Source organism: Citrus clementina, unplaced genomic scaffold (assembly GCF_000493195.1).
Source record: "Citrus clementina cultivar Clemenules unplaced genomic scaffold, Citrus_clementina_v1.0 scaffold_5, whole genome shotgun sequence".
In the NCBI taxonomy this organism is placed as follows: Eukaryota; Viridiplantae; Streptophyta; class Magnoliopsida; order Sapindales; family Rutaceae; genus Citrus; species Citrus x clementina.
Window position 1 is genome coordinate 13,185,772 of NW_006262201.1, and position 27,310 is coordinate 13,213,081.

Below are 27,310 nucleotides of genomic sequence, written 5' to 3' on the forward strand. Positions count from 1 at the left end.
TCATGCAATGATTGTCGGTGAATGTTTAATTTTTCTATTATATTGTCTTCTTGTTTACCATGCATAACAGTAATTCTTACTACGGAGTTTCCCGACAAGCCCAAAGTTCCTGCACGATCTCTGAAGATGTCAAATGTTTCCTGTCTTCTACCACAGGAATTCTAATTTTCTGCATAAAACATCTGTGCATACATTTGGCCAGCTGAAAAATCTTTGGTAAGGTAATTGTAATCGGCTTGGATGCAATCTTTAGGGTACTGTGTGCGCACGCCTAGATTGATATGTGGTTCATCATACTGACATTTTATGGTCTTACTAGTCTACAGTCCAGAATGATTAATGCTCGTCTGCACTGTTAGGATGAATCTGTATTTGCCTGCATCTGATCTCCTTAATTTTGTTCTAAATTTCTCCAAGTGATGTACATGCAATTCAGCTTGGTATCTTTGGTTGATGATTACCGATAATATGCGCGAGGCCTGATTCAGAAAAATAACAAATCCCTGGAGACCACACAGCGCGTATCTAACAGTAACCAGACATCTAGCAGAAGATTCTTTTGATCCGCAAAGAGGACAGGGAATTGATTGGGACCCTCATGGTATCATTTTGCCTTCAGACAAAAAGCTAGACAGCAGTGTGAAAGTCGTGTGATTTATCATGGCATTTGGTCCCCATCATTGTGAGGCTAATAATATTGCCAAATGTCTTCTATTTTCTAATGGATTGTAGAGTCCTGTCTGTGAATTTTGTTTGGCTGCCATTAGTGCTTGTAGTTAACTCAGATTTTATTACTGGGAATCTGAGTACAGTCAGACCTTTCTAGCTGACGATTAAAAATGATGGGTTAATTTTGTCCTGCCCCCAAATATTTCAACATTTTTCACCGAGTCCCCAAATGTTTCAACAATACTCACTCCACGCCCAAATCCGTTATTTTGACCGTTTATTCTAATGGTCAAAGGGCAAATTTAGAAATTTATATACTAAATATTATTTGATGATGATAAATTAAATTTATTTGATAATTTAATTGATGGAATTATTATTAATTACCTTTAAATAAAATTTTTTAATGTAAACATTAATTATTAAATTAACATTTTATCTCATTTTATTTTTCTCTAATTCAAGATAAGGGGTATTTTGGATATTTACTTAAATTTCAAATAACTCCGTTAAATATAACGGTCAAATTAATGAAATTGGGTGTGGAGTGAGCATTATCGAAACACATGGGTGCGTGGCGAAAAATGTTGAAACATTTCGGGGCAGGACAAAATTAACCCTAAAAATGATCCACCGATGTCTGGACTGGACGTCTGCATCAGTATCAAAATTCTGATATGAACTTAACGCTTGTTAGAATCTTATGCTATGTATTCTAGAGTGGGGAGTCATCTGAATCATTTGTTTACTTTCCTTTAGGGTGCACAAAGTAAAAATTTCACTTTATGGGCCATACTCATTTTTTGAGTAAGGAGTTAGATTCTCATTCCCATGGAGAGAGGTGTGAGTCTCATTTCTACTCCTTCCTCAATTTTGAAAATACATTTAACAAAACAAATTTCAGAAATTACAATCTTATCATATATAATTTGGGCAAAAATTTTTTTTTTATAATTTAAATAATTAAAATGAAAGTAATAAAATTTTTTAATTTACATCATTAAATTTTTTAATAATTATTATTATTTTATACAATTAAAATTAATAATAAAATAAATAGGATATTATACGAATATATTTTCTTATTCATTTTACAATTAAAAAGTTACATATTACTTAAATAAGGGTAACCTTATACTTTAAAACAATTCACTCCTAATTTAAGATAAAGTAAACACATAATTAATTTTCTCATTGGCAATTCATAGTCATTCTAGTGTAAGTAAACACTATACTTCCACTGCACACTCCCAATTCGAGGGTTCCACTTCTCAAGATTCTCACTCCAATCCGATAAGTAAACACAATATTATTTATAATCAATATATTGCATTAAGCAACATGCAGGAGAAATATTTTTCTGGTACACATGAGCATTTTGATGAGACAAACACTTTCTAAAAAACAAATAAAATATTTTCCGCCTTATTATTTTTTCTTGTATTTTATGGCAGTGTGTCCAACACTGCTATTATTGGACAAAACATGGAAGCTTAAGTCAAGTCAATGATGACAGGGCATAGACTGCTAACCCTTCTCTTCTTGCTGTATGACATTTCTCTGCAGTTAGGAGATGGAGTCAACAAATCGATGACCTCAACATTCGGTAAGCCAGTAGAGCTCTGGACTTGTAGTTGATCCTTATTAGCAACTTCAATGGTTATAGATTGTCTCTGTGCGAATTGTTGATTTTCTTCATCATTTACAGCAGTAGCGCATTGTTCACTCCTTTGGCGACCCAATTCATTAGTATCTTCTGCAGAAGTGCTGGAAATGACAGAAGTTGTCTCCAGTGAGCTGAGCAAACCAAATGGCTCTTGGCAGTTTACTTCTAGACATGACGAGTCTCTTGGCTGCTCATTTCCATATTGTTTAAATTGACCACATTGCTCATAGGCATCCTCATAAATGCTAAAAGAATAATCTGATGAAAAATTAATTGTCACATCTCCGCGTGTTTCCTCTAAACTTCCACTGTTTTCACTAGCTTCATCGTACTCCTCATCACCCAGGCTGTCTTCATCCCCTAACAAACGCTCATCTCTTTCAGTATAGCAGGGAAGTTCATCCATGGAACGTACTTGGACCTTCATGTGCTCTGGCAGGTTTGGGCAACTAGAAGAATGTTTCGAGTATTTTGTTGAAAAATAGTTCACCGTGATGTTCAAGCTGATGACAGAAGACGCACATTACATATTTGACGGACCGACCATTGGTTAAATAAAACCAAGTTAACCAAAGCGTACCTCTCCCAGTTAGGGAGGTTGAGCATCGTGTATGCGAGTTTGATTTTATTGGCAACTCCAGAGAAGGATTTAAATGTAGCAGCTGCCCGCCTTACAGCCAGTGATTCCATTGGATGCTGCCAAGCCCACTCAAACTGCAGGTGTAAATCAAAATTAACCCACTTCAGTATGTCAGCATTATTCAGCAGAACTCTCATCTAATCTAATACTTCATGTTAAAATAAGAAAGAACTTTCTCCCCATAAACGAGCAATGAACTTCTAATTATAATTGATGGATAACTTTTAAGAGGTTCAGAACATTGTATTGATTGCATATACTAAAGCAAATGAAAGTTTCAATAACAGCAAAACGGCACCCTTCTTTTGCAATCAAAAGACCGTCACTTACATAAAAAATCAAATATATAAACAACCACCTGACGAAACAGAAGTTATTGCACAAAACACAATTCATCAGAATTTCCATTATGCACCACCTATATAATTTCTTTGACATGGATCAGGGGTTCACCAATAGAATGCCAAAGAAAGCCTTATATGATAGAGGTATGACAATTTACAAGCACGTGCATGCCTTGTTCTCTGTACTTATGTGCACAAGAACTGCAGGAAACATTCAACACCAGATAAAGGGATAAAAATAGTGTATTCAGTATGATTACAGATTGTCATTCATTAGATATAACAGTGAATAGCTGAGAGAAAGCATTAGCATTCATGTCAAGGCAATATTTCTCATTCGAATGACTCAATTGCCCACGTAAACAAACTAACTTATATAAACCTTGCATATCATTCACCCAGTTATGTTAAAGTAAAATAACATGACACGAGACAAGCCATTAAGTTAAATAACGAATCATCTAAGAAGAAGTGATTTCAAGAAGCGCAAACGCAACTTGATGGTAAAGATGGCAATAAGGTCAAAGATTTTGTCGAACCTGAAGAGCTGAAACATTTGTTGGGAAACCATAAATGCATAAAACCATTTCCCAAGGGCGCCTTTTCTTCGTCCTCACTGCCCCACACCTTATTTCACCATTATGCTGCCTAATTCTACGACGCGGGTTCACAGTGAATCTGCAGTGATCCAATACTAGCATTAGATAAGCATCCCAATTCCTAAAATTAGCTTTAGCTATGAATTATCAACAGCATATGTATCAGACACAATCAATAAAAGCAGTTAATTTGCTCTAGTCTTTCACGAACCCTTATTAATTAAGATCGGATAAAATCTTGCACCATAGCAGAAATTTCAAGAATCAAATCAGAGATGCAAATATATTATTAAAATACGTACCGAAAAAAAAAGAAAAGAAACCATTAATCTTGAGATAAAAAAGTGATAGAAAAATATATGATCAGAGCTCTAATTAGTGATCAACAAAGTAACCCAGATGATAAAAATTTGAAATTGAAGAGACAGAGAGAGAATTGAAAGCTCACCCGATATAGGTGTGGCCTTTGAAACGGGGGCATAAGGAGGTTAAAAGATAACAAGCGAAGAACCCTTTCCGTTGATCTTTGGCTTTCTGTTCTTCTTCTTCTTCTTCAAAATCATCTTTTACTGGATCTAGAGTTTTTGACTTTGAAATTAGGGTTTCTGAGTCATGAACTGCTTTGCTTCCCTTTCTCTTCGGCATCTCTCTCAGTAGCATCTATTTTGATGCTCTCTGTCTCGCTTGAGTGTAATTCGACCGTTGAAACTTTGCCTTTTATTCAGTCATTTCAAGTTTCAAATGTAATTTCCTTTTCTAACAGAGAGGTACAAACTTTCATGTAACAATATAAAAGGGGTTTGTAAACCATATATGATTGAAAGTTCAAAAAATGCTGTCGCTCATATATTAATATTGTAATGGATAAACTTCAATTCTAAATAGAACGACAATTTTTAATTTATTTTCTAAAAGTGTGAATCCTTCAATTTATTTTTTTTATATGTAAAATGCAGGGTTTATTAATGTCTTTTTTTTTATTTTAATCTTTTTAACGACAAGTGAGAATAAATTAAAGTCTTGATACTTTTAGGGGCAAATTAAAGTTTACTCTATTGTAAAAAGAGTAATAATAGAGTTAAAACTACCTTATATAAATAAGTGTGTACAAACTAACGTGATGTGAAGATTAGTTGTATAAAATTATCATGGGTCTACATAATTAAAAGTAATAATTCTTATTACCTTTTAGCAAATTTTTTCAAGTCGCACTAATTTCTAAGTACAAAAATATTTATACCTCATTGTAAGAATATTTAAACAACAAATTTTATCACATTTGGTCAACTAATAACTATGTAAAAAGACTGGTAGTGGTTTGTTTGTAAGAGTATCATCTTGTTCAAAACGCCACTATAGGAGCTTGTTCAAGTTTGAATCCCGGAGAGATAGCCTATATAGTATATACAAATTAACATTACCCTTTAATTCTACCCACCTTGGTGTCATCTTCAGTTACAGTTCATTTTCCTTCATTTGAAAACATGCTAATGTTGCCGCTGCTGTTGTTGATACGTTAAACTTTTTCATAAAATACATCTGCAGCTTCATTAACTTGCAAGTGGATGCCGTCATTTCTCTTGTACACTTGATCTTGAGCACAACATTATAAGTAGATTATTTAATGTCGCAAAACTCCTAGATTGATATTTTCTGTCCTATTACTTGTTCATACCTACTAGATGAATGAAACTTTCATCCCTCATAAGAATTATTTCTTTATGACATTTAAATCTCTAATAAACATTTAATCTCATTTCTTCTCAATGTTAAAATGCGAATCGAGTTCATGCATGGACTTGTAGCAGGCCAATGCAGTCTAAAATACCGTTAACAAAATCTAACTCCATTGATGAAATGAGATATTGTTGCATAAAATTATTATGGGATCCGCATAACTGAAAAAAATAGCTGTTATTATTTTTTATCAAATCTCTTCTTATCACATCAGTTTATACACATTTGTTTGTCCAAAACTGTTTGTACCTATATCATTATTATTATTAAAAATTTTAAGGAACTCAAACACCAAAAATAAATTAGGAAGGAAAAAAGTGTCATTCATAATTTAAGTTCCACCTTTTCTCATTCTTGTTCATGTTTTGTCTATATTTCTATCAGCTAGCTTCAGAAATGATGCTAACAAAAATATTTTTTGCTTTTATTTTGCAAACTATCTCAAAGCAATTCATGGTATGAGCCATGAATAACAAAAAATTTGCTCATGTATACCAACTTCCGAGCAGGCTAAAAAACATATCAGCAACCAAAAAACACATGGCATTCAATGACATCTACATAGAAAATCTTAAGAAATTCCTACGTGAATTTACTCAAGAAAAACTCAAGGTCGTGAGAAATCCTAATCTAGTGATAAATTAGGTATAAGCAAATCCCACCTCAAACTCATCACTAGAGCAACAGAATGATAGGTAGGCAAGAAATTATTGAAGCTTTCAATATACTATCACCATATCCAGATGAAGCATTCACTAAAATACCTAGAATCATGAATTAATTCTTAAGGGGCACTTTTGATTTTGATATTGATGCTTCGCAATGACATAGAACATAAAAATGATGACCTGTTGTTGAAAAATGTCACAAAAATTTTTCACTCTCATATTACTTCGTCTATCAAATTCTAAACTGATGCTCAAAAGAAGTATACTACCCTATGCAATCACAATGTGGACTCTAGAGACGCCCGGCAAATTCTTAAACAAGTGAACCTACCCAGTTGCTGTCCCATCCATGTTTTTACTCTTAGCAGCACACAGCAACCAGGAGCACAGGTATTCCCTGCTAACAGACTGGATTAACCGATTAAGAATGAGAAACTCAATAATTGCAATGCTATTCCATTCATCAACTTGATAACCTAGAAAATGGACAATCTGGGCATGGAAATTACTAACAGGGGAGTACAGTGATCATTGATGAATCTAAGGAAACCAGACAACTCAGTAAAACATGTGGATAGAACTTTCAGTAAACACCAGTGCAGCTGATAGATTTTTAATTTTAAAACAGAGAATATAATGTTAAGATAAATAGCACCACCTCCTCTCTCTCAATTTTTTTTTTCAACTTATCGCTAGATTTCCTAACTAATACATCTTCTCCACAAACCACTCAAAACTAGAAGCTACTCACATCAACTCAGTTCATTGGTAATAATATTAATATCCATTAGCCAGCAAAGCCAATTATCAAACCGACATCAACTACTGTAAATAAGCATGAACAGGCAGTGATATACCCACACTAGAAGGGAGATAACCTAGCGATCAAGTACAGGAGTGTTAAGCAAGTTGTGAGTAAAAACACTTATACCAAAGTTACCGCAAGTAACTTTGGTGATTATATGAGAAACACTTCTATGAGTGACCTAGTTATGTGATTATGTCTCATACATGGGTGTTAAAATCATAGATAAAAATTATGTGCTAGCAAGCAAGATGTTAGGTGCTATAAATAATTAAATGTAATCATTTTAATTTATATGAGATTCAGCGCATAAATAGACATATAAATAGCAAACCACACAAACAATAACACCATCAATTCATTCACTTTTACATCTTCCTTCAATGAAACTTGCAATTGTTGCTAAGGGCACCCGCATTTCGAGAACCCCCAGATCGGAAAACAAGAAATTGTACGTGGCAAATTCAGTGATACAAATATCATTTATTATTCTTTACAACAACAAGAACAACAACAACAAAACCAAACCCAGATCAAAGAGAACGCTTTGAGGAGGAACCCAAATGCCTCCACAAATATTTACCACTGGCCATGTCAACAAATGTCCAAAATCCCGATTCCAAAGCTAAACGAACCTGCCACGTGTCAACATTACAATCATTCGTCAACAACCCAGAAACAAAAAACCAAATAAATAAACGAAATCCCAGAAAATATCAGAAACCTTGGAGCAGGGGGATTGATTTTTGGTGGTGTCGGTGCTGTCGTCGGCGTCCAGGAGAACATCGTCGGAAAGCTGTTGCTGTGGAGATTTGAGGTTTCTGATGACGAAAAAACCGGCAAGAGTGGCGGAAAGGAAAATGAGGATCAGCCTTAGCGGGCACATTTCTCTTTCTCTTTCATTCAATTCAAAGATATTTTGTTTTTTCAATTCAATTGAATGAATGAAAGAGGAAATGGTGAAGAAATAAAGAAAGTGGAGTTGAATGAAGCTTTCGCTTTTGTCAAATCCGTTTACTAATCGCTAATTTGCTAACGAGCACACGTTCTTTTTATTAATTGTCATCGATAATGGGATTTGGTGAAATCATTCAATAATTGCATTTGACCTAACCAACCAATCTCAAGGGTATTTCCGGTGTTTTCATTTTAAGAAATTACTGTTTTTGAAGGATGACATTGGCAGTAAGACGGAATTATAGTGTAGGATAATATAATTAAATTTAATATAACTATTATTTATATAATGTTTTTTAAAAATAAATAAATAAGTTATAATATTATTTATTTGTTATATAACAGTTTTGGTATCTCTAATATATCATAAAAATTTTCGTAAGTGGTGTATAAGAAATATGCTAGGACATACCTTAATGTATTATTTTTTGTAAAACTCTATCTTAAAATAAATATTATGGCATTACAATTCTAAATATATTTTTGTTTAAACTCAGGAATATCGGCTTATTAAAAAAGGGGAAAAATTACTCACATTCTACAAAAGTTTATTAGGAGCTATTTAAATATATTAGAGTTGAAAAAATTACTCCTATATCACAAATTTGTTTAGACTTGCTTTGATGGTTTATAGTTGAAATCCAACACAAAATTTTAGTTACTAATCTAAAAAAAATAATTTACTCCCGGATATAAAAACTCAAAACTCTCGGACTTAAAAAAATGAGGCAAGTGTGTACCTCCTTTTAAGTCAATGAATAGTTGACTTATGAATAAAACCAAATAATAATAGAGTAATAATATAGTTACAAACTCTTGTATAAATTTATTTTGTACAAACTGATGTGGTATTAATTCATTGATTGAATTAAATATCTCTTGTTCTACATAATTTATTTTTATTATTTTATATTTTCATTCAACCAACAAATTAATGTCACATCAATTTATATAATATAAATTTATACAAAAATTTGTAATTGTACCATCACTTATCACAATAATATGTTTTAGATGGTATTGGAAGAGTGAGAGCGGAATATGAGGATGGGTCCAGTTATTTTGCACACTTGCAATGTAGCCCAAAACTTTTCTTTGCAATAACTATTAGTTCTTAAAAAGTAAGGGTAAAAAAAAGCATAATTATTATTTTACTCTTTGAATTCCTTGTTAATCATCCGTTCTTATTTATTTGCTAAGTTATTAAATTAGAGAACTGAACTGGGAAACATTGATTAGTTTGTTGTTTTCTCTGTTTTTATTTTCCTGTTGATTATAACAACAAAATTGAGCAGAGTATTGGCAAAATAACTATACCTTGTCTAGTGATTTCATGTACATTTGGTAGAATATGTGGAGACTAATAATGAATTTATTAAATTATTAATTAACATTGATATAATTCATGTAAAGATCTCTAATAATTTTGTTGATTTGATTTTTATGAGCTAAAATGAAAAGAGATTCCGTGTTTTTTTTAACTTAAAAGATAGAAACAAATAGAGAAAAGTTTCTCTAAATGGTCAAAATTTAAAAAAGTTGTTCAATGTCAGTTAAAACTTTTTTCATATTTGGCCAAAAACTCATTTTTTTCATGCTTTTCATAATAATAATAATAATAATAATACAATTTGAGATGAGCAAGTTGTTTTAGTAAAGTTGTTCAATCAAATTCAATATAGTTTCAACAATTACTCAAGCTTTTTTTTTTCCCGTCATTAATAATTGAAACTTTGAGATTGAAGTTGGGACATGAAAAGGATTAGCGTGAATATGGAGAGAGATAAAAGTTCAATCCATAGCCATTATACAAAATAAAAAATAAAAATTGTCCATCACATTAATTGATTGATTAAAATTGGCTAAATTAAACTGACTATTATTGAGAGACTCACACCTGCAGCAAAATCAAACCAAATTAGCATAGTCATCGAATTTAATTAATTGATTTGCTATAAACTCCTCTTATTATCTTTGAAAATTCAAAAGTTTAAAATTACATACAAAAATCTATCCATAGAGAGAGAGGAGAAGAAGAAGAAGAAGAAACAAGATTAAATAAAGTTAAAAAAGTGAAATGTGGAGCAGGAGAGGGATTGATAAGAAGAGAAAAAGTTTTAAAATCTACAATGGGCATTCGACTCAATTTCGGTTTGGATTGAATTTTGAAAACTGATTGGATTGAAATTCGGATAGGATTTAACCCAATCCGGATCGCTTTATAATTTTCACAAACCCATCTCTCTCACGCTCAAAGTATCAAAACAAAATTGAAAGAAAAAATACTTCTTCTTCAGTCTTATTTGAGATTTAAGTACTGTAACTTTTAAGTTACAAGAAAAAAATTATAACTATAAATAAAAGTTAATAATATATAATAAATATAAATTTTAAATAATAATTTTAACAAAATTATTAAAAATATAATAGATTTTCTATTTTCCTTAAAAAATCATATTAACATACCTTCCAAACTACAACTATTAATGTTTACCTAACACTTCATTATTTAAGTTATAACTGTCTGATCTCAATTCTAAACAGACCATTCTTCTTCCACTGTTGCAACTCCCTCTACCATCGTCTTCTTTAGCTACTGCAACCCCCTTTACCCGCCCTTGAAGCCCCAGAGGCGGAGCGGCTGATCTCTCCATTCATCTTTGAAGTCGCCACCATCTTCATGCTGTTGTACCTGTCCCGCCGTCATCTTTGTGAGCCACAATTTTAAGTGTTACTTAATCTTTTTGATTGATTGTAGTTAACTTTTTATGTTAATTATTAAATATATAATCTTGTAAATATTAATTAGTTAAGTTCAATTTGATTTTTGATAGGATTCGAGGGAGAACAAATATGTAGGGTTAGGGTTAATAACCTAAATTAAACTTTTTTTTTAATATATTACAATCAGAGAGCTATTGATATTTATAATCAGAAACTAGTTGGGACTCTTATAAATAATTATATTACAGTACAGTCCGAATGTCAACCCTCACTTCAAGATGGAGGGAGGTCTTACTCTCACTATTAATATTAGAGAGAGATCGATTCTACTTCAATGTGAGGAGTCTACTAAACCCCATTATACAGGAGAATCAAGTTCCAGTGCTAACCCTGCGCTAGGACTTGAATCCGTGAGTGTGGCCAATGAACTACGGGCCCTTTGATAACAACCTAAATTAATCTTGAATTTATAAAAGAACCAACTTAAATTCGATTTGATTTGATTTAGAATTCAATTCAAACTTGATTGGATTAAATTCTTCAAATCAAATGGGTTGTAATTCCAACCAAAACTCAATCTGAAACCCAATTTACCCACTCCGTATAAGGTAACACCGGGCCGGGCAAGATATTCTGTCGGCATAAAGTTGAGAAAAATAAAGTTTAGAAGCAAATGTGAGATGTTTTGGTTTCAACATTTCTTTGTCCTTACAAGAAAAAAAAATAGAGCTTTTCTTTACGAAGAGTATTTCAAATATAATTTGAATCTTTTCATGGGTGTCATTTTCAAGCAACAAGAACTCAACAAACAATTTTCTTTTGTGTCAATGGTCGTTCTCCGTCTTTATTAGTATTTTTTATTTAAAAAAAATAAAAAATAGTGTTTGAAAAATAGTTCCAAACACCACCATATTAAAGTCTAAATAACTTGAAAATAGTGTGAATCCAAAAATAAGTTAGGTATTGCATCTTTTAATAGATAAATTATAAAGTCAAAGAGATGGAATATACACCAATTATATTCTAAAAAAATGCTAATTATGTTCCTCCAATTCTCCAAGCACTCATTTTTAATTTTATTCATACAGTGGTTTTTTCATGGGCTGCTAGCTGTATGTAGACCCCACGCTCACAATTCCACAAATAGAACGACTAGGTCCACACAATTAATCACTGAAATCAATATTTTCAATAAAATTCGGTAAGTTCTTGGATGATAAAAATTTTTGAAACTTACAAAATTTAAGAAATTTGCCATTTTTTTCCCTAAATATTTGTTTAATTTGTCAATGCTTAGCTTCTTCGAGTGGGCTTTTACATTGGTAATCTTACTTTTGTTGGAGTGGGGATTACATTATTGCCATGTATTGACAAATGACTTGTATTAATAAATAAGTTAATTTTAAAATACTATTTTCGTGAATTTATTTTTTTTTCAAATTGTTATACTTATTTTTTAAAACCTCAATTTACTGATTATTTTTGTTAAAACCAACAAAAGTTTATCTTCGTAAGGGGAAATATTTTTCTCTTTATTAATGAGCACCCCCATTTTTCTCTTATCTTTTAATCAATTCACAAGATAAAAATCCAAAATTTACCCATTACAAATTAACAATCACAGAAATGAAAAAATATGCAGCCATCAGCCTCCCATCACTTCTGTATCAAGGCGTTTCCAGAAATAATAACTTTAGCCAACTAAACAACTGTAATTGTATCATCATAAATCAAGACAATTTCCTCACTCTCTGCTCAACTAATATGAAATATTCCAAATACCAATCTGTGCATTTTTTCCCACTGACTCGATAGGCATCTGTCAAGATCACATCAAAATCATCCAACGTTTCTATAAACTCACTGCAGCCCTTGAACCGGCTTAAAAGCTTTTATTAGCCAGCAATACTTTCCTGCTATGTTTGACTGGGAAAAATAGGCTAACAGATCATGTCAATCAACACGAGCACTTCTGCAACACTAAGCATCAAATTGCACAAAACTTCACCTAAAGAGTTTCAAATAAATATAGACATTCTGCTCCGCAGTTCCAATCTACCATGTTTAATTGCTTATATCTGCAGAGAAGAACGGTTGTTTGATTAATCAAATATAGTTTAGTGAATGATAACATGCAAAGTATACATATGAAGCTACTAAACAACCAGCAAATTCCCTAAATTTAATTGAACACATGTAATTATAAATATTATAATACACTTGGTTTCAAGTCATTCCAAGCACATTCAAAGAAATGGTTATTAGTTCAGGGCAAAAGTCTTCGCTTCTAGATAAACCCAACCAACCCCCCCCACCCCCTCCTCTCTCTCTCTCTCATTACACGGTAGGCTTGGCAAAATCCGGGTCCGGTCCGGGTTTTGGTGTTGCCCGGGACCGGACCGGATGAGAGAAATGCAAACCCGGACCCGGGTTAAAACCCGGTTTTTCCGGGTGCGGTCCGGGCTTGAGCCCGGCACCTTCCGGGTCCGGGTTTTGATCCGGGCTTTTTAAACCCGCATGTGATAAATTTAATTTTTTTTCAATTTTTTTCTTCAATTTTTTTTTAAATTTCTCTAACAATACAAATTTTAAAAAAGAAAATAATCAAATAAACTCATTCAATTTCAAATTTTAAAAAAGAAAATAGTCAAATACAAATATATAACACATTAACAATACAAATTTTGCACAAATGATAAATAAAAATTATTTCAATCTACTTTTTAATACCTAAATTTATCCAATTTCTAACTTAAACTCATTCAATCTATATATAAAATAAATAAATTAAATTCAACAACACAATAATTACACAATAAATTTAAATAACATCCAATATATCATAAATTCATAATTATATATTTATATATAATATATTTATTTTTTTAAAATTTATTTAAAAACCGGGTCCGGTCCGGGTTCCGGGTTTTTTGTGTTGAACCCGGACCCGGGACCGGAAATGTCCGGGTTTGAGAATTTCAAACCCGGATCCAGTTTTTATATGCATGCGGTCCGGGTTTTGCCCGGACCGGATTGGCCGGGTCCGGGCCGGGTCCGGTCCGGGCGGGCTTTTTTGACACCCCTATTACACGGTTATAACTACACCAAAATATTAAATCCACAATTCATGACTTCCATGGTAAGAGATATTCACCTTAATTAGACCTTGGCAAACCGAGCTATCTTAGAAAGCACTGTTCTTAAACTTCGAATACCAGCTCCCGATTTGGAGCTTACCATCATCTGAAGATTAATCAAAGACACAGCATTCAGGATGCTTCCTTGAATTATAAGCATTAGAGAATATTACCAAACAGTATTTGACAACGAGCTTCTTCATTCATACCACAGGTTGAACTAGAGAATTATTTGCCTTCAGGCTCTGCAAAATGAGATAAAAAGAGAGAGCTGTTAGTCCCAAAGGTAAGCATGCTCCTATTAGAACAAAATTGTCAACCACATAAGTAAAATATCACCTCTTCAATTTGCATTGCACGGCGTGCCACATCAATTGGGAACACTGTATCTGTCTTGGTTAATACAACCTGGTATTTAGTTTGAGATCTGCAAAGTTGATAATGAACATTATAAATATGCTCATGTGCAATACTTCTATATTATTTCTTTGCAACAAGAATTATGCACTACCACTGATGTAGCAGAGCCTTGCTGCATGAATTAAACATAAGGCTGAAAAAAGACTACTTCACATAATTATACTATCAACCACCATCAAAGTAGTATCAATTTCATATTCCGCTTTTCAATCCAGTTTTAAGAAGCATCATGAATGTAAAAAGTTTACACCCCACCATTTACAAATGCTCAAAAGTATCAATCTCCAGGATATCAACCCATACCTTTCCATCAGACTAATAAGTTCATGATCTCTTGGCTTCACGCCCCATTTTGTGTCAATGAGAAGACATACTCGTTTTAGACTAACTCTGGTGGAAACATACTCCTTCACCTGTAAGGTTTTTCAACAGTTTTTGGAGAAAAACATCAACTGGAATCTTTGATTCAACTCATTAGAGGATTGCAGGCAGCAAAACAAAATTAGAGAGCAAGTGTATCTCATTTGCCATCGAAATCTCTAACTCAATAGCCCATGCACATACCAACCACCACATCCATTCAATATGTATTTGAGCATTTGAAGTACACCTAAAAGAATAGTAAAAAGACAAAGACATTTATCTGAAAATATATTGTCTAACAGAATCCTTTTGATGCTGCCTAGAACAAATGAAAGTGGGAAGCAAAGGTACCATCAAGATAATAATAAGTTCAATAATAAGTTCCAATTTAATCCTTCCCTATTTGTGTGTGCATACAGCCTCCCAGAGATCAGTCCACAAGAAGTTGTCCAAAATGAGGAATCCTAACCTTTTGCCATCGAAATCAATTCAATATGTATTTGAGTATTTGAAGTATGTCTAAAAGAATAGTAAAAAGACAAAGACATCTATCTGAAAATATATTATCTAACAAAATCCCTTTGATGCTGCCTAGAAGAAATGAAAGTGGGAAGCGAAGCTACCATCAAGACAATGAGATCCAATCTAATCCTTCCCCATTTGTGTGTGCATACAGATAGGTCCGCAAGAGGTTGTGCAAAACCATTTTGATACATAGAGATAGTTCCATGGGGTTACCAAAATAATAATTATCCTGGTCCTCACCCTTCAATGTTCAGCAACAAAAAATAGGTCCTATTTTTAAGGTATGACCATGCAAGTTCTATCTTATTCAAGCATTAAATGATAACAAGTAATTCTGTTAATAAACTTTCTCAGAAGTATAAAATTATTACATTAGTGTAAAAAATGTAGATAAGAAAGCAGGTACATGACCAAAAATTTCTGTAAGAAATACTCACAAGCTCCTCCCAAGCATCCTTAACCTCCTCTTTTGCATAAGCAAAACCATACCCAGGCAAATCAACTAGGCAGAGTTTTGTTCCCAGCTTGAAGAAATTAATGGTCTGCAGAAGAATGTTGTGGTATAGAAATTTCAGCCGTTAAGTGTTCTTATTATAGAAATTCTGAAAAACTGTAAGCTTTATCTGTGAGAAATGAAGCACCTGAGTGAGACCTGGTTTATCTGACGTTCGTACTACACCCCATTGTCGTGTTAGTGCATTTAGCATAGATGACTTCCCAACATTCGACCTTCCTAATGAGGGAAAAGGCATTTGTCACTCCTTATTTCTCAGAAAGGGTATATACATCTAAAGCATGCAGTACTTTGTAATCTGAATCATGTTATCGATCAATTAAAATTTTCAGAAGAGTGAAGCTCATCCATCAAACAATAAACTTGAATCAAACATCACACAAAGTATAAAAATCCTCGCACTGGACTATGCTTTTTCAATACATCTTAGTTACATCAGTTTCAATCATATAATTGTGATTTCTGGTACAGTCATTCTTAATCATTGAATCTGTAAATCTACCACATGGGTCCAAAATAAATTAGAAAAGTTTGAAACTGCAAAATTTTGATTCAAAACTAACAGAACTTGGGGCCTAATCTTAAAAAAAGAAATAAAAATTAAAATCAGGCAGGGATATTTAATATTCTACCTGCAAATGCAATCTCTGGAAGATCAGGAGCTGGAAACGATGATGAAACCTTTGCAGCAGCAAAGAATTCCAATTTGTTCCTAAATATCTATAAGAAACTAGTTAGAACGAGATTGATAAAATGAAAAACCAATCACTAGTCTACTAACAAGCAACTTTAAGCTTGCTTTTATGTTGACATGACAAATAATAATGAAGGAATCACCGTAAATATGAGAAACATTCAAATAAAAACTGAAGGTGCTCATCATACAAACTTACATTTTCTTCAATGCACTCTCTTTCAGAGCTAGTTGAGAAGGGGATATTATCTAATGGGGCAGAAAGCTCAACGTTATAGCCAGCCCTCCGCAGCTCTATCGGGCGTCTTCGGCCCAACAACTGTCAGGGAAAATATCCAGAATCATAGTACAGTAAATGGAATGTATGCAATAGATATCAAAGTGAGCCTAAGAACCTCAGAGATTACTAATAAAAATTACATTATCTTCCACAAATGAAAGGATAGAGGGACTGGGTTGTATCGCACGGAATTGTGCATTCTTTGACATTTCAACATTCTTCTCCATATCCTTTTTCTTCTCTTTAGCATTTTCTGGAAAGCAAGCAATAGAAGTGGAAAAAGAAAGAAAAGTTTACTGTAAACAAACATAAGCAAAGAATATTGTTGCAAATAGAAAACCAAATACATAATAAAAGATTTCTGAGAAATATAATGTAATTGTTATCAAACAATCAAGAACATTCTCTATGTGATCAAAAACAAATCACAGTAGAGCAATGGCTGCGGTTGGTTTCCAAAATATATCAACACAATCCAAAGTAGAGAAGTTCAAGCCTGAAACATGCTACTATAACTGGGTCCGTGTTCTAATGCCCATAAATAACCACCTCCCCACCACTCCCCCACTCCGAAAAAAGGGAAACTTCAGAAAATAATCAGATAATTTAGAAATAAATCAGAGGAGAACAATGCAGGCATTGCTTGCATAGCTGAGCACAAAGACAAATCCTCTATGTCCCAACTCATTCACATGCAACATGCAGTCCGAGAACTATAAGATTCCGAACCTCACATTTTCCATTTTCAAACATTTAAACTCAGACTCAATCCAAGCTTATTGCTAGAGCATTAGGTGCTTGATGCAATATCTTAGCTAAAGCATTTGTCCCTCACAAAGACAAAATAGGGACTCAAAACCATCATTCCTAGGGACTTGAGTTTAACCCCCCCCCCCAAAAAAAAAAATCCCAAGAAATTCAACTTGTACAGGCCAGGTCGCAATAAACAACTCGCTTTTCAAATGAAAATCAACAAAAGGATCACAGATTTCTTGCCTAATCCATAATGCTCCAGTGTCCATTCAGTTTCATGAAAAGGTAGGAAATAAAACATATTATAACTTTTAAACTTAAATCCTCGAATCAGAATAATCAGAATACTAAATGTGTTTAACTTAACAAACTGACACTAATTTTCAAAGATTTTCTAAATGTGTTTAACTTAACAAACTGACACTAATTTTCAAAGATTTTTAAAAGTTTGCAGTAGTTAGCAAAGTCCATACTCTCAAATTCAATCCAAAATTGAGATAATAAAAAAAAATTATAACACTGTTAAAACACAGAAATCGTTTCACAGTGAAAATGGGAATATATATACAATAGAGAGACAGAATCAGATGCAGGCATACTAACCATCGGGAATTAAACCATCATCTAGTCGCTTATTTGAGGTATCATATGGGTCTATCCGGATCACCCGCTTCTTCTTCTTCTTGGGCTGATCATCTTGGGCCTGTGAATCTCCATCAAAACTCTTCTTGTCGCTAACTGTTTTTTTCAAGGAAGATCCAGACATACCTTGGAGCTTTATCTGACTTGCATTCACTTTCTTATTTGAATCAGGTTTGCTTTTGCTTACCTTCTTAGCCAATCCCTTATCCCAAATTGTACGAGATTTTCTACCACTTTCTTGCTCAGCAAAGCTAAATTGTACGAGATTTTCCACCGCCTCAAAACCCGTCTTAGATAAAGTCTTCTTGCCATGTGCCCCTGCATGGTTGTCATATACCCTCCCAATAGCATCACCACCAGCAGCATAGATTCTCTTCCTTTTCCTATCAGAATTCATGGTTTCATGTCTTCTTGTCTCATAAACCTCTTCATCACTACCTTGACCTCTGAAAACTATATTATCTTTCCCATTAGACTTCAACTTCCTCTTTCCATCCATGGCACGATGACGAGCCTTTATATTCTCTCCCTTTGAATTCTTATTCGACTTCCCAATTGAAATTTCGAGTTTTCCATCGTTTACTCTTGAATTTAACAACTTCTTATTCCCACCATTCTCATTCTTGGACTTTCCATTCGAAATTTTGAGTCTTTTATTGAGCTTATGCCTCAATGTAGACTCAGCGGGCATTTTTCTCGTCTCAAAACCCAATTCAATAGATATAATAACTCAATACACTAACCACACTGGCTCAAAAACCTGGTACAAATATAGAGTTAAAACAAAATAAAAAATTCATTCAGGCAATAAAACAAACACATTGCAGGTCAGTTAAAAGATTCAAAACAAATCACAGTTAAACCAATTTCAACCTAATGAAGATCAAATAAGAGTGATTACAAATAAAAAAAAAAAGTGTGAACTGCGAAATTTAAAAAAATAAACTCACTTTAAATCAGGCAGTTGGCAGAGGCCGGCTTTCGTGAGTTGTACTGTTTTTGTGAAGGGACCAAGGAAGTTGCAGCGGCAGAGAATTGAAAGCCAAATGAAGATTGCCGTTTTTACATTTGCCCCCTAAAGAAATGAGGTATTACTAATTTTCCCATTATACTTTCATAGTAACTTGTTACCCCCTTGAATGGGTGGGGGTTCGGTTCGGGCTAAACCAAACCGAACCGAACTCAAATTTTTATTCAATTTTTAGTTCGGTTTGCGTTAGCCTTGAAACCCAAACGGTTTACATCTTCAAAATCGATTAGGTTCGAATTTAAAATTTAAAACTACTTGATTTTGACCAAAAAAATGCATCCAATGACAATCGAGCAAAACAAAACGAACCCTAACGAAACTCAGCCACAGGTAGGGATGGCAAATTGGTCCTTCCAAATTGGATAGTCATATATCCAATTCAATTAGATTGGATAATATCCATCAAAAATCTTCTTGGATATGGAAATTGATATTTTTAAAAATATTCAATTAGATATTAGATGGGTATAAATATTTAATGGATATCTAAAATCCAATTAATTTATCCATTTAAAGTTAAAAAAAATATATTGTTAAACTAAAATGAAAAAAAACACAATAAAATTTCATTTCCTCTTATGTTAACTAGTGAAGAATTTAAATTATATTAAAAACTAAAGTTTCTAAAATTACCCTTCAATTTTTTAACTTATTTAATGCCATTAATAATTATTATTTTATTTTATTGATTTAATATTATAAATGGACCTCCACCGGAAATTCGTCAGACCACCGCCGGACCTCGCCGGACCACTGTCGACTTCGCCGGAAAGTTGCCGGACCCCTCTGCCGGACTTCACCAGACCTCCGCCACTGGCCACCGGACCACCATTTTATTATTATTATATATATATATATAATTACTAATATAAACAGTTTAATAGCCAAATTTGATATTGGAGTTTTAACTATTTTATATTATTATTTTTATATAATAAAAATAAAATATCTATGGATCTCCATATCTATATGAATAAAATCCATATCCATGTCCAATATTAAATACTGGATATGGATAATTATGGATTTGTATTAATATCCATCCATAATTGGATTTTTGCCATCCTTAGCCACAGCCCCACCCACACATATAGCCCACAACCTAACCCTATCATCAAACCCTCTGGGTTTGCATGTTCTTGCATGCCACTTCACATCAGCCCACTACGACAAGCCGCGACGCCCTATATCTTCAGCCTTACGGGCAAAGTCTCTATGATAGCACAACTGCATAGCCTCATCCTTCTCTCTCAAATCACTCATGACTAACGGTTATAGTCAGCTTCCTGTCACTAGTCACCACTACAGCTTGCCCTCACTTTTCCTATCAGCTCTTCATAATCATTGTCAGCTTCTTTTTTGCTTGTAATTGCTCGCGTGTTTTGTGAAATTGCATAGCTCTTGTTGATTGGCTATGAGTACAGGCAAAAACATGCATACCCAGAATATAATTATGAAAATTGAAAACTGTAGGTCTCTAGAGTTCGTGCTCTGATGGGATTGGCTATTGAGTTGTATACTTGTATGATATTTTGGAGTTTAGAATGTAAAAAATGTATCCAAGTCCATTTGAACATCCCAAATCTACAACATTAAACGAACATTTTTGAATATGAAGAACACAATTGTTGGCTTGCTACTTTATCTTAAGCTTCTTGCTACTTTAACCTAAAATGTTTTATAACCCAAATCGTATTACAACCCAAAATTAACAACTCGTAACCGAACCAAACCAAATTATGAACTTGAACCAAACTAATCGAATTTGAAATCGAATAGAACCAAATTGAAATAATTATCCAACCTGTTTGGGTTGAATTCTTAAATCTGAACGTGTTGCAAATCAAATCGAAAACCAAAAAAATCAAATTGAAAATCGAAATGCCCACTCCTACCCTTAATGTTAAATGACTGGCACCCATTTTAAACGCACCAAGTATGCACACACCCAATTTTTAATATAAAATTTATTAATTAATTCTATCAATGACAATATAACAAAATTGAGTAAAATATTCACTTCATGTGTTCATTTTATATGTGGGTAAGGATGGTAATGGCAGAAAAGTATGAGTTAGAGGGTTTCTTCTATTCTCCATCTCATTTAGAATTTGGCCCTTATTCACTAATAAATTTATGATGTGTTAACTAATTAAGAATGGAATGAGATTATTGGAATAAGAATCATTATAACATTTACTTACAACATTAGGTGGGGGTAAGAGAATGAATTAGCTAGGGCCCACATAAATTTGGGAATGATTACTTGGGAATCAAAACTCATTTCTCGCTTTATTCTTGTATGGGGTGGGAATTTCACCAAGCCATGTCTCATAAGGAGAGGTTATTTCTTGATTGAAATAAAATTATGCTTGATTGTAAATTTAAGCTTGGTGGTCTACAATTCATTTGATTCTATTATATGTTTTGGATAACAAGGTCCAAGAGCGTATTCAAGCAATGACATTGTATAAATAAACTCCTATTACAACTTTGACTATGATTGTTGTTTTATTGATTAATAGATTTAAACTTAAACAATAATAACACTTGCTGTGAATAGTGATGTGGGAGTAGAGTATACCAGCGAATAATGGAGAACCATTAGCTCAATATTAATTTTCTAAGATTGTTGCAGTCTAGTAGTTGTAATTAGGACAAATGTGAGAAAAAGGAACATTATGGAAAATGAATATGAAAGTGTGTTTGGAAATTAGTTTTGGAAACTGGAAAATGCTCTTAACTTTCTTTTAAACTTTCTCTTGGATTTCTTAACTAAAAATGATGGATACTTGAATGAAAGGTGAAGTTTGCTATTTATAGACTTCATTTCTTCACTTTGATTAATTTGAATGTATGCTTAACATTAATCTTAATGCATGCTTTTGCATTAAATATCAATACATGTTTATCATTAATTAAAGTACATAGTTTTGCGTTAAATATCAATGCATGCTTTAGATTAAATATTAATGCATGATTTATGATTTAATATTTTAAGCTAAATTTATTATTACTACTAATACTACCACCACTACTACTGTTATTATTATTATTTTAGAATAATTGGTTTTTCACTAGCTCGTTCCATAAGACATTCCCTTACAGGTAAGGTGTTAGCCTAAAGGGCTCCACATAATGTAATTTTGATGATAACAAACATGTGTCTTAAGTAAAAATAATAAATATTGTATTTGACATTTTTACTAGTTTTTTGAAGGATAATATTTATGCAAGTGAATCAAGTGAAATTAAGCTCAAGACACTCAACGGACAACGGCAAAATCAAGAATAAAGTTTAGAGCTCAATGGACAAATTAGTGCGATAAATTCTTGTAAAGCCGGTATGATTTAATTGATGCATGATTTAGCATTTGAGAAGCTCAAGAGATTAATTTAATTAAATATTTTTCATAAACTAAAAGGTTTATTTTTATAAAGTAAAGCATTTTGTGGATTTGAATAATTTGAACTTAAATGCTAAGTTTTGGAATCTTTGTTTTTAATAAGTATTATTATTAAATTTCGGAGTTGGACATTTTTACAAACATTTGAAATGTTTTGGGTCATACTATAATTTATGAATATTTTGGACTAAAGTGAAAGGTTTTGAGAACTTTGAAAAATATGGGCATTATGTTGAAAAAGACCTTTTTGAGAAATAATAATATCTTTGTGGCTATATCATAATTTCAAAACGTTTTAGAATGTCAACTATTCTTAGGAAATTCTGAAATTGGACATATTTAAAAAGTTTTATGACATTTTAGGTCATAGTATAATTATAAAAAATTTGGGTCAAAGTATAATTTTAGTGAACAATGTTCTTTTACGTAAGAAAGTTTTAGAAAGTCAACTTTTACGTAACAAAAGGATTCATTATTCTTTTCATGATGTTAGAATAGAAAAATATAGTGATCAAGGAGAAGTTGGTAGTAAGTTTAGGAAGCAGTTTAAGGACTTTATTGAGTTGATGGCTACTTTTCATGTGGGAGATTATATTTCATGGCAAGGTTGGTTGTGCTATTTCAATAGCTTGAATGCCAAGCTTAAGAAAACTTCAAAGGAGGTTGATGATTTTCTTGAGGTAGTCATTCAAGAACATGAGAATAGAATGAGTAACAATTCTCAAGTTGAAGATCACAAGGACTTTATAGATGTCTTGCTTTAGCGTCAGAAAGAAAATATTTTAGACTTTCCTATTGATAAAGCTTCATTTGCTGCTATTTTTAGGTTTAATTTTCTGCTGTTTCTGGGTAAGGTGGCTGCTATTTTTAAGATTATTTTTCTGCTATTTTTTGATAAATTTACTGTTATTCCCAGGTAAATTTTTTTGGTGTTTTGGGCTTCATTTGCTGCTGGTTTTGGGTTAAATATTTTGCTGTTTCTAGGTAAATATACTACTATTTTTTAGTTAAATTTTCTGCTATTTTTGGATAAATTTTCTGCTGTATTTGGGTTTCATTTACTGCTGTTTTTAGGTTAAATTTTTTGCTATTTCTGGGTAAATTGGCTGTTGTTTTTTAGTTAAATTGTTTGCTATTTTTGGATAAATTTACTGTTGTTTTTGGTTATATTTTTTGCTGTTTTCAGGTAAGTTTTTTTGGTGTTCTGGGCTTCATTTGCTGTTGTTTTTTGGTTAAATATTTTGCTGTTTCTAGGTAAATATACTGCTATTTTTGGAAAAATTTACTGCTGTATTTGGGATGATTGGCTGCCATTTTTGGTTAAATTTTTTTGGTGTTTTGGCCCTCATTTGCTGTTATTTTTATGTTAAAATTTCTGCCGTTTCTGGATAAATTAGCTGCTGTTTTACAGTTAAATTTTTTACTATTTCTGGATAAATTTATTGCTATTTTTGTGTTAAATGTTTTGCTGTTTTTGGGTAAATTTGTTGCTGTTTGGATAAATTTATGACTATTTTTGGGCTAAATTTTTTGCTGTTTACATGTAAATTTTTGGTGTTTTGGGCTTCATTTGCTGCTGGATTTGGGTTAAATGTTCTACTGTATTTGGGTAAAATTTACTACTATTTTTTAGTTAAATTTTTTACTGTTTTTGGATAAATTTATTACTGTTTTTGGGTTATATTTTTTGTTGTTTTACAGGATCCAAAACTTGTGATATTTGACATTTCTTTTTGTGCTAAATCTTCATGTACAGGTTCTTGTAAACTCGAAAATGGCTGAAAATGTAGATGAGGGCAACGAGAATGATTTCAAGGAGAATGATAATGTGAGCTAGGAAAATGAAATTTTAAGAAGACATCGACCTTTCATTGAGTATTTGTAAGTCTTCTTACATTAAATATTATGTGTTTGACTTTTGGTAAATTTATGAATATTTAGTAAAGCCAAGCACAATAATGTTAATGGGCACTGATTATATTTTTTTTTCAAAATATTTAATTGACTCGAGCAAGCAAGAAGAAAAAATATTACGGGACCAAGGAAAAAAAGTGGTGAGTGTAGGTGCGATAATTAATTTCCATTAAATGTGGGATGTGTTACAAGCAATAACTTATTGTCATTTTTTTTAATTTTTTAGGATAGAATTAAATTAGGGAAATGTTTCAAAAATTTGAGTGAAGAAGAGAAGGCTAAATTTAGAATGGTTGGTAGTGATATAGCACGGAATAAAGACAAAGAAGATGATTTTGTGAAGGGAACTCAAAAAGCCATGGAAACTAGATGTGCTCCAGATCGTTTTGCAAAACTGGTAGCAAAATTGTCAGAAAATAAAAAAAAAGTTGTTGTGGAGTTAGGATTCGAAAGTCTTCTGCACATAAAATGTGGTCGACTGAAACAAGATTTATGTTCATGGTTGGTTCAAAATTTTGATCCATTTACTTCATGTATTTTTTTGCATGGTAAGAGTGTCAATCTGTCGCCTCAAGATTTTGAGTACATTATGGGAATAAAAGATGGTGGAGTCGACATTGATATGGATCTTGGTATTGATGACATAGATAAATTGAGGAATGAATATTGTGATGACAATGGATACATTAAGCCGAAAACTTTAAAGTCAAAATTGGTGAATCAAAGGGAGGTGAATGATGACTTAAAAGAAACTTTGTTTTGTTTGTTATAGCTACAATTATTTTTCCTAAATCGGGGTTGAATTTAGCCCCGTATTACTTGGTTTTTTTGAAAGACACCAGTGCCATAAATAAAAAAAATTGGGCAACGTGGGCTTTTAAAGGGCTAGTTGAGGGCATACAAAAGTTCAAGGCAAGACAACATAAAGTTGTTAATGGTTGTGTACTATTTTTGGAGGTAATAATTTTTTTAAAAATGATTTCATCAGTTTTATTGTGTTATTTTGTTTGTGCTTTGTTTTGATCATTTTGTTAATATTGCAGCTTTTTTACATGGATTCTATATCATTTGCACGAAAATTTATTGATAAATCTTTAAGTCCAATAACAACATGGACAAATCGAGATGTAACTAACTTATTGAGTTTTGTTAAGAAAAATGGTGGTTATGGGAGCTCAAAGGTATGGCATCTACTTTTTATTAATTAAATATTAACGTGTCATATTGAAATGACATGTATTTAATAGTATGTGGTATTTATTAGGTTAATTTGCTAGAAATCCATCCTTAACAAAACACGGCCCAGGAAACATTTGATGGAACAAGTTGGAAGAATGAAGAATGCATACATAATTGTCAACATCAGAAGGAATTATCACTTGTTCGAAAAGATATTGGCCGTATGACATTAGAGCTTGATGGTTTAAAGCATTTAATGGGTAGTTGGATGCAGCAAATGCAACAAGTAATGGAAACCCTTAAAGAGAACTTAACCTAAAAGCAAGTTGAGCAGCAAAAGGAGAATAATGGCACTGCTGTTGGAATTACTTCTCCTTCCTGAAAGCAACAAAAGAACGATGAATCAAGCCATGAAATTTTAACTTTTGCGGAACTAATGAAGAGAGCCAAAGAAAGGCTAGATGGAGATGATATTCTTGAGAAGAAATTATTGGATGAGGAGAATGTTGTAGAGAAACATGATGAGAGAATTTTGACGGGTGAGTCAGACCTAAATGAGGGAAAGCGTAAGCAAATTTTCTACAATGTAGCTATGCAGGTATTTAGCAATAAACTGTGATCTTTTTTTTTTTTTTGCACAAGTAAAACATAATAGTGCATAGATGAGTATTAAGTTATAAATCATAATTTTTGTAGGATAATGGCCGGAATGATGATTGTTCTATTGAAGAGGAATCATCAAACCAACTTAGTGTATTTGAGGTTAAAGATATGCGCTCCCGAAAGCGAAAGTATGGTCCATACCAAAAACCCCCTTATAATTAGTTTCCCAAAAGACGAAGCAATCAAAATTTTTTTCATGATTCAATCACTCTACTAAATTCATTTTCAGAGGAAGATATGAAGTTGCTGCAATATATATTTCAAGGAGAATTGCCTATGGAGTAATTGGATTTTCGCATGACCCATTTTCCATATGTTATTATTTTTGCATTAACACTGTTATAGTTTTAATTCTATTTTTGGATTCTTAATACAGTGAGCATATTGTTGATGGAATTAGTTTTTTCGTCTCTCGCCAAGAGATGTTTTCTTTGGCTCCTAATACTTGGATCATTGACACAGTAAGCATACCTTCCTTATATTTAGTTTAATAATTCAATTTATTTATTTTCTTTCTAAGTATTTAAGTCTTCTTGTTTAATGGCTCTATTCGTAGGTCATAGATTGTTTCGTCAACTACTTGACAAACAAAGAACGTGCAAAAACGAGCCTAGAGATGCGTATTTGGTATTTGCCCACCATATTTTCAGTAAGTTGTAAATTTTATACTATGAATTTTTTTACTGATAGTTGACCCTATATGTTGATAATATACTAATTTTATATTTATTTTATGAGTTTTGCAGCAAAAAATAGTGGCAAACATGGCCTGCAAAAAGAAATCAAGCATCGAAGAATTTGTCAAAAATCATAATATTCGAGATAAATACATGTCAGAACTTGCAGTATGTGAAAATGTAAGAAATTAAATACAAAATTACAATAAATAATGGCATTGTTTAAGACATTTAATGGTAATTATTAAAAATTATGCATTTGTCATGTATATCTATGTTCTTATAAATGATGGCTATGCACAT

General features: G+C 32.5%; 3 protein-coding genes and 1 long non-coding RNA gene across 4 annotated transcripts; 1 reads left to right on the top strand and 3 right to left on the bottom strand.

Annotated features, from left to right (window-relative positions):
• Positions 1-1,963: 1,963 nt before the first annotated feature.
• On the bottom strand, positions 1,964-4,735 carry LOC18041220. The gene is made up of 4 exons (XM_006431928.2): positions 4,367-4,735; positions 3,859-3,997; positions 2,916-3,049; positions 1,964-2,838 (listed from the first exon to the last, which is right to left on the bottom strand). Exons 1-4 carry the CDS (start codon positions 4,576-4,578, stop codon positions 2,163-2,165), a joined length of 1,161 nt encoding a protein of 386 aa, XP_006431991.1. The 5' UTR covers positions 4,579-4,735; the 3' UTR covers positions 1,964-2,162.
• A 2,733-nt stretch (positions 4,736-7,468) lies between these two features.
• Positions 7,469-8,177, bottom strand: LOC18041390. The gene is made up of 2 exons (XM_006431929.2): positions 7,853-8,177; positions 7,469-7,763 (listed from the first exon to the last, which is right to left on the bottom strand). The coding sequence occupies exons 1-2, from the start codon at positions 8,012-8,014 to the stop codon at positions 7,662-7,664; spliced, it is 264 nt and encodes an 87-aa protein (XP_006431992.1). The 5' UTR covers positions 8,015-8,177; the 3' UTR covers positions 7,469-7,661.
• A 4,218-nt stretch (positions 8,178-12,395) lies between these two features.
• LOC18041391 lies at positions 12,396-19,197 on the bottom strand. Its single transcript, XM_006431930.2, has 12 exons — positions 19,088-19,197; positions 18,099-18,897; positions 16,883-16,995; positions 16,662-16,781; positions 16,401-16,488; positions 15,896-15,987; positions 15,692-15,796; positions 14,670-14,779; positions 14,286-14,373; positions 14,156-14,191; positions 13,964-14,052; positions 12,396-12,887 (listed from the first exon to the last, which is right to left on the bottom strand). The coding sequence occupies exons 2-11, from the start codon at positions 18,826-18,828 to the stop codon at positions 13,969-13,971; spliced, it is 1,566 nt and encodes a 521-aa protein (XP_006431993.1). The 5' UTR covers positions 18,829-18,897; positions 19,088-19,197; the 3' UTR covers positions 12,396-12,887; positions 13,964-13,968.
• Positions 19,198-26,535: 7,338 nt separating this feature from the next.
• LOC112098500 lies at positions 26,536-26,978 on the top strand. Its single transcript, XR_002905605.1, has 3 exons — positions 26,536-26,611; positions 26,707-26,791; positions 26,887-26,978. It is a non-coding gene; the product is annotated as an uncharacterized LOC112098500 (long non-coding RNA).
• Positions 26,979-27,310: the final 332 nt, after the last annotated feature.

Excerpts from the sequence above, each read along its gene's own strand:
- LOC18041220 (XM_006431928.2), bottom strand. The coding sequence starts at position 4,578 with ATGCTACTGAGAGAGATGCCGAAGAGAAAGGGAAGCAAAGCAGTTCAT. Across the intron at positions 3,998-4,366 it reads AAAGGCCACACCTATATCGG|ATTCACTGTGAACCCGCGTC; the intron begins GTGAGCTTTCAA and ends GGATCACTGCAG. Across the intron at positions 3,050-3,858 it reads CAAATGTTTCAGCTCTTCAG|TTTGAGTGGGCTTGGCAGCA; the intron begins GTTCGACAAAAT and ends TTACACCTGCAG.
- LOC18041390 (XM_006431929.2), bottom strand. The coding sequence starts at position 8,014 with ATGTGCCCGCTAAGGCTGATCCTCATTTTCCTTTCCGCCACTCTTGCC. Across the intron at positions 7,764-7,852 it reads ATCAATCCCCCTGCTCCAAG|GTTCGTTTAGCTTTGGAATC; the intron begins GTTTCTGATATT and ends GACACGTGGCAG.
- LOC18041391 (XM_006431930.2), bottom strand. The coding sequence starts at position 18,828 with ATGCCCGCTGAGTCTACATTGAGGCATAAGCTCAATAAAAGACTCAAA. Across the intron at positions 16,996-18,098 it reads TGATGGTTTAATTCCCGATG|AAAATGCTAAAGAGAAGAAA; the intron begins GTTAGTATGCCT and ends CTTGCTTTCCAG. Across the intron at positions 15,797-15,895 it reads ATAAACCAGGTCTCACTCAG|ACCATTAATTTCTTCAAGCT; the intron begins GTGCTTCATTTC and ends ATTCTTCTGCAG.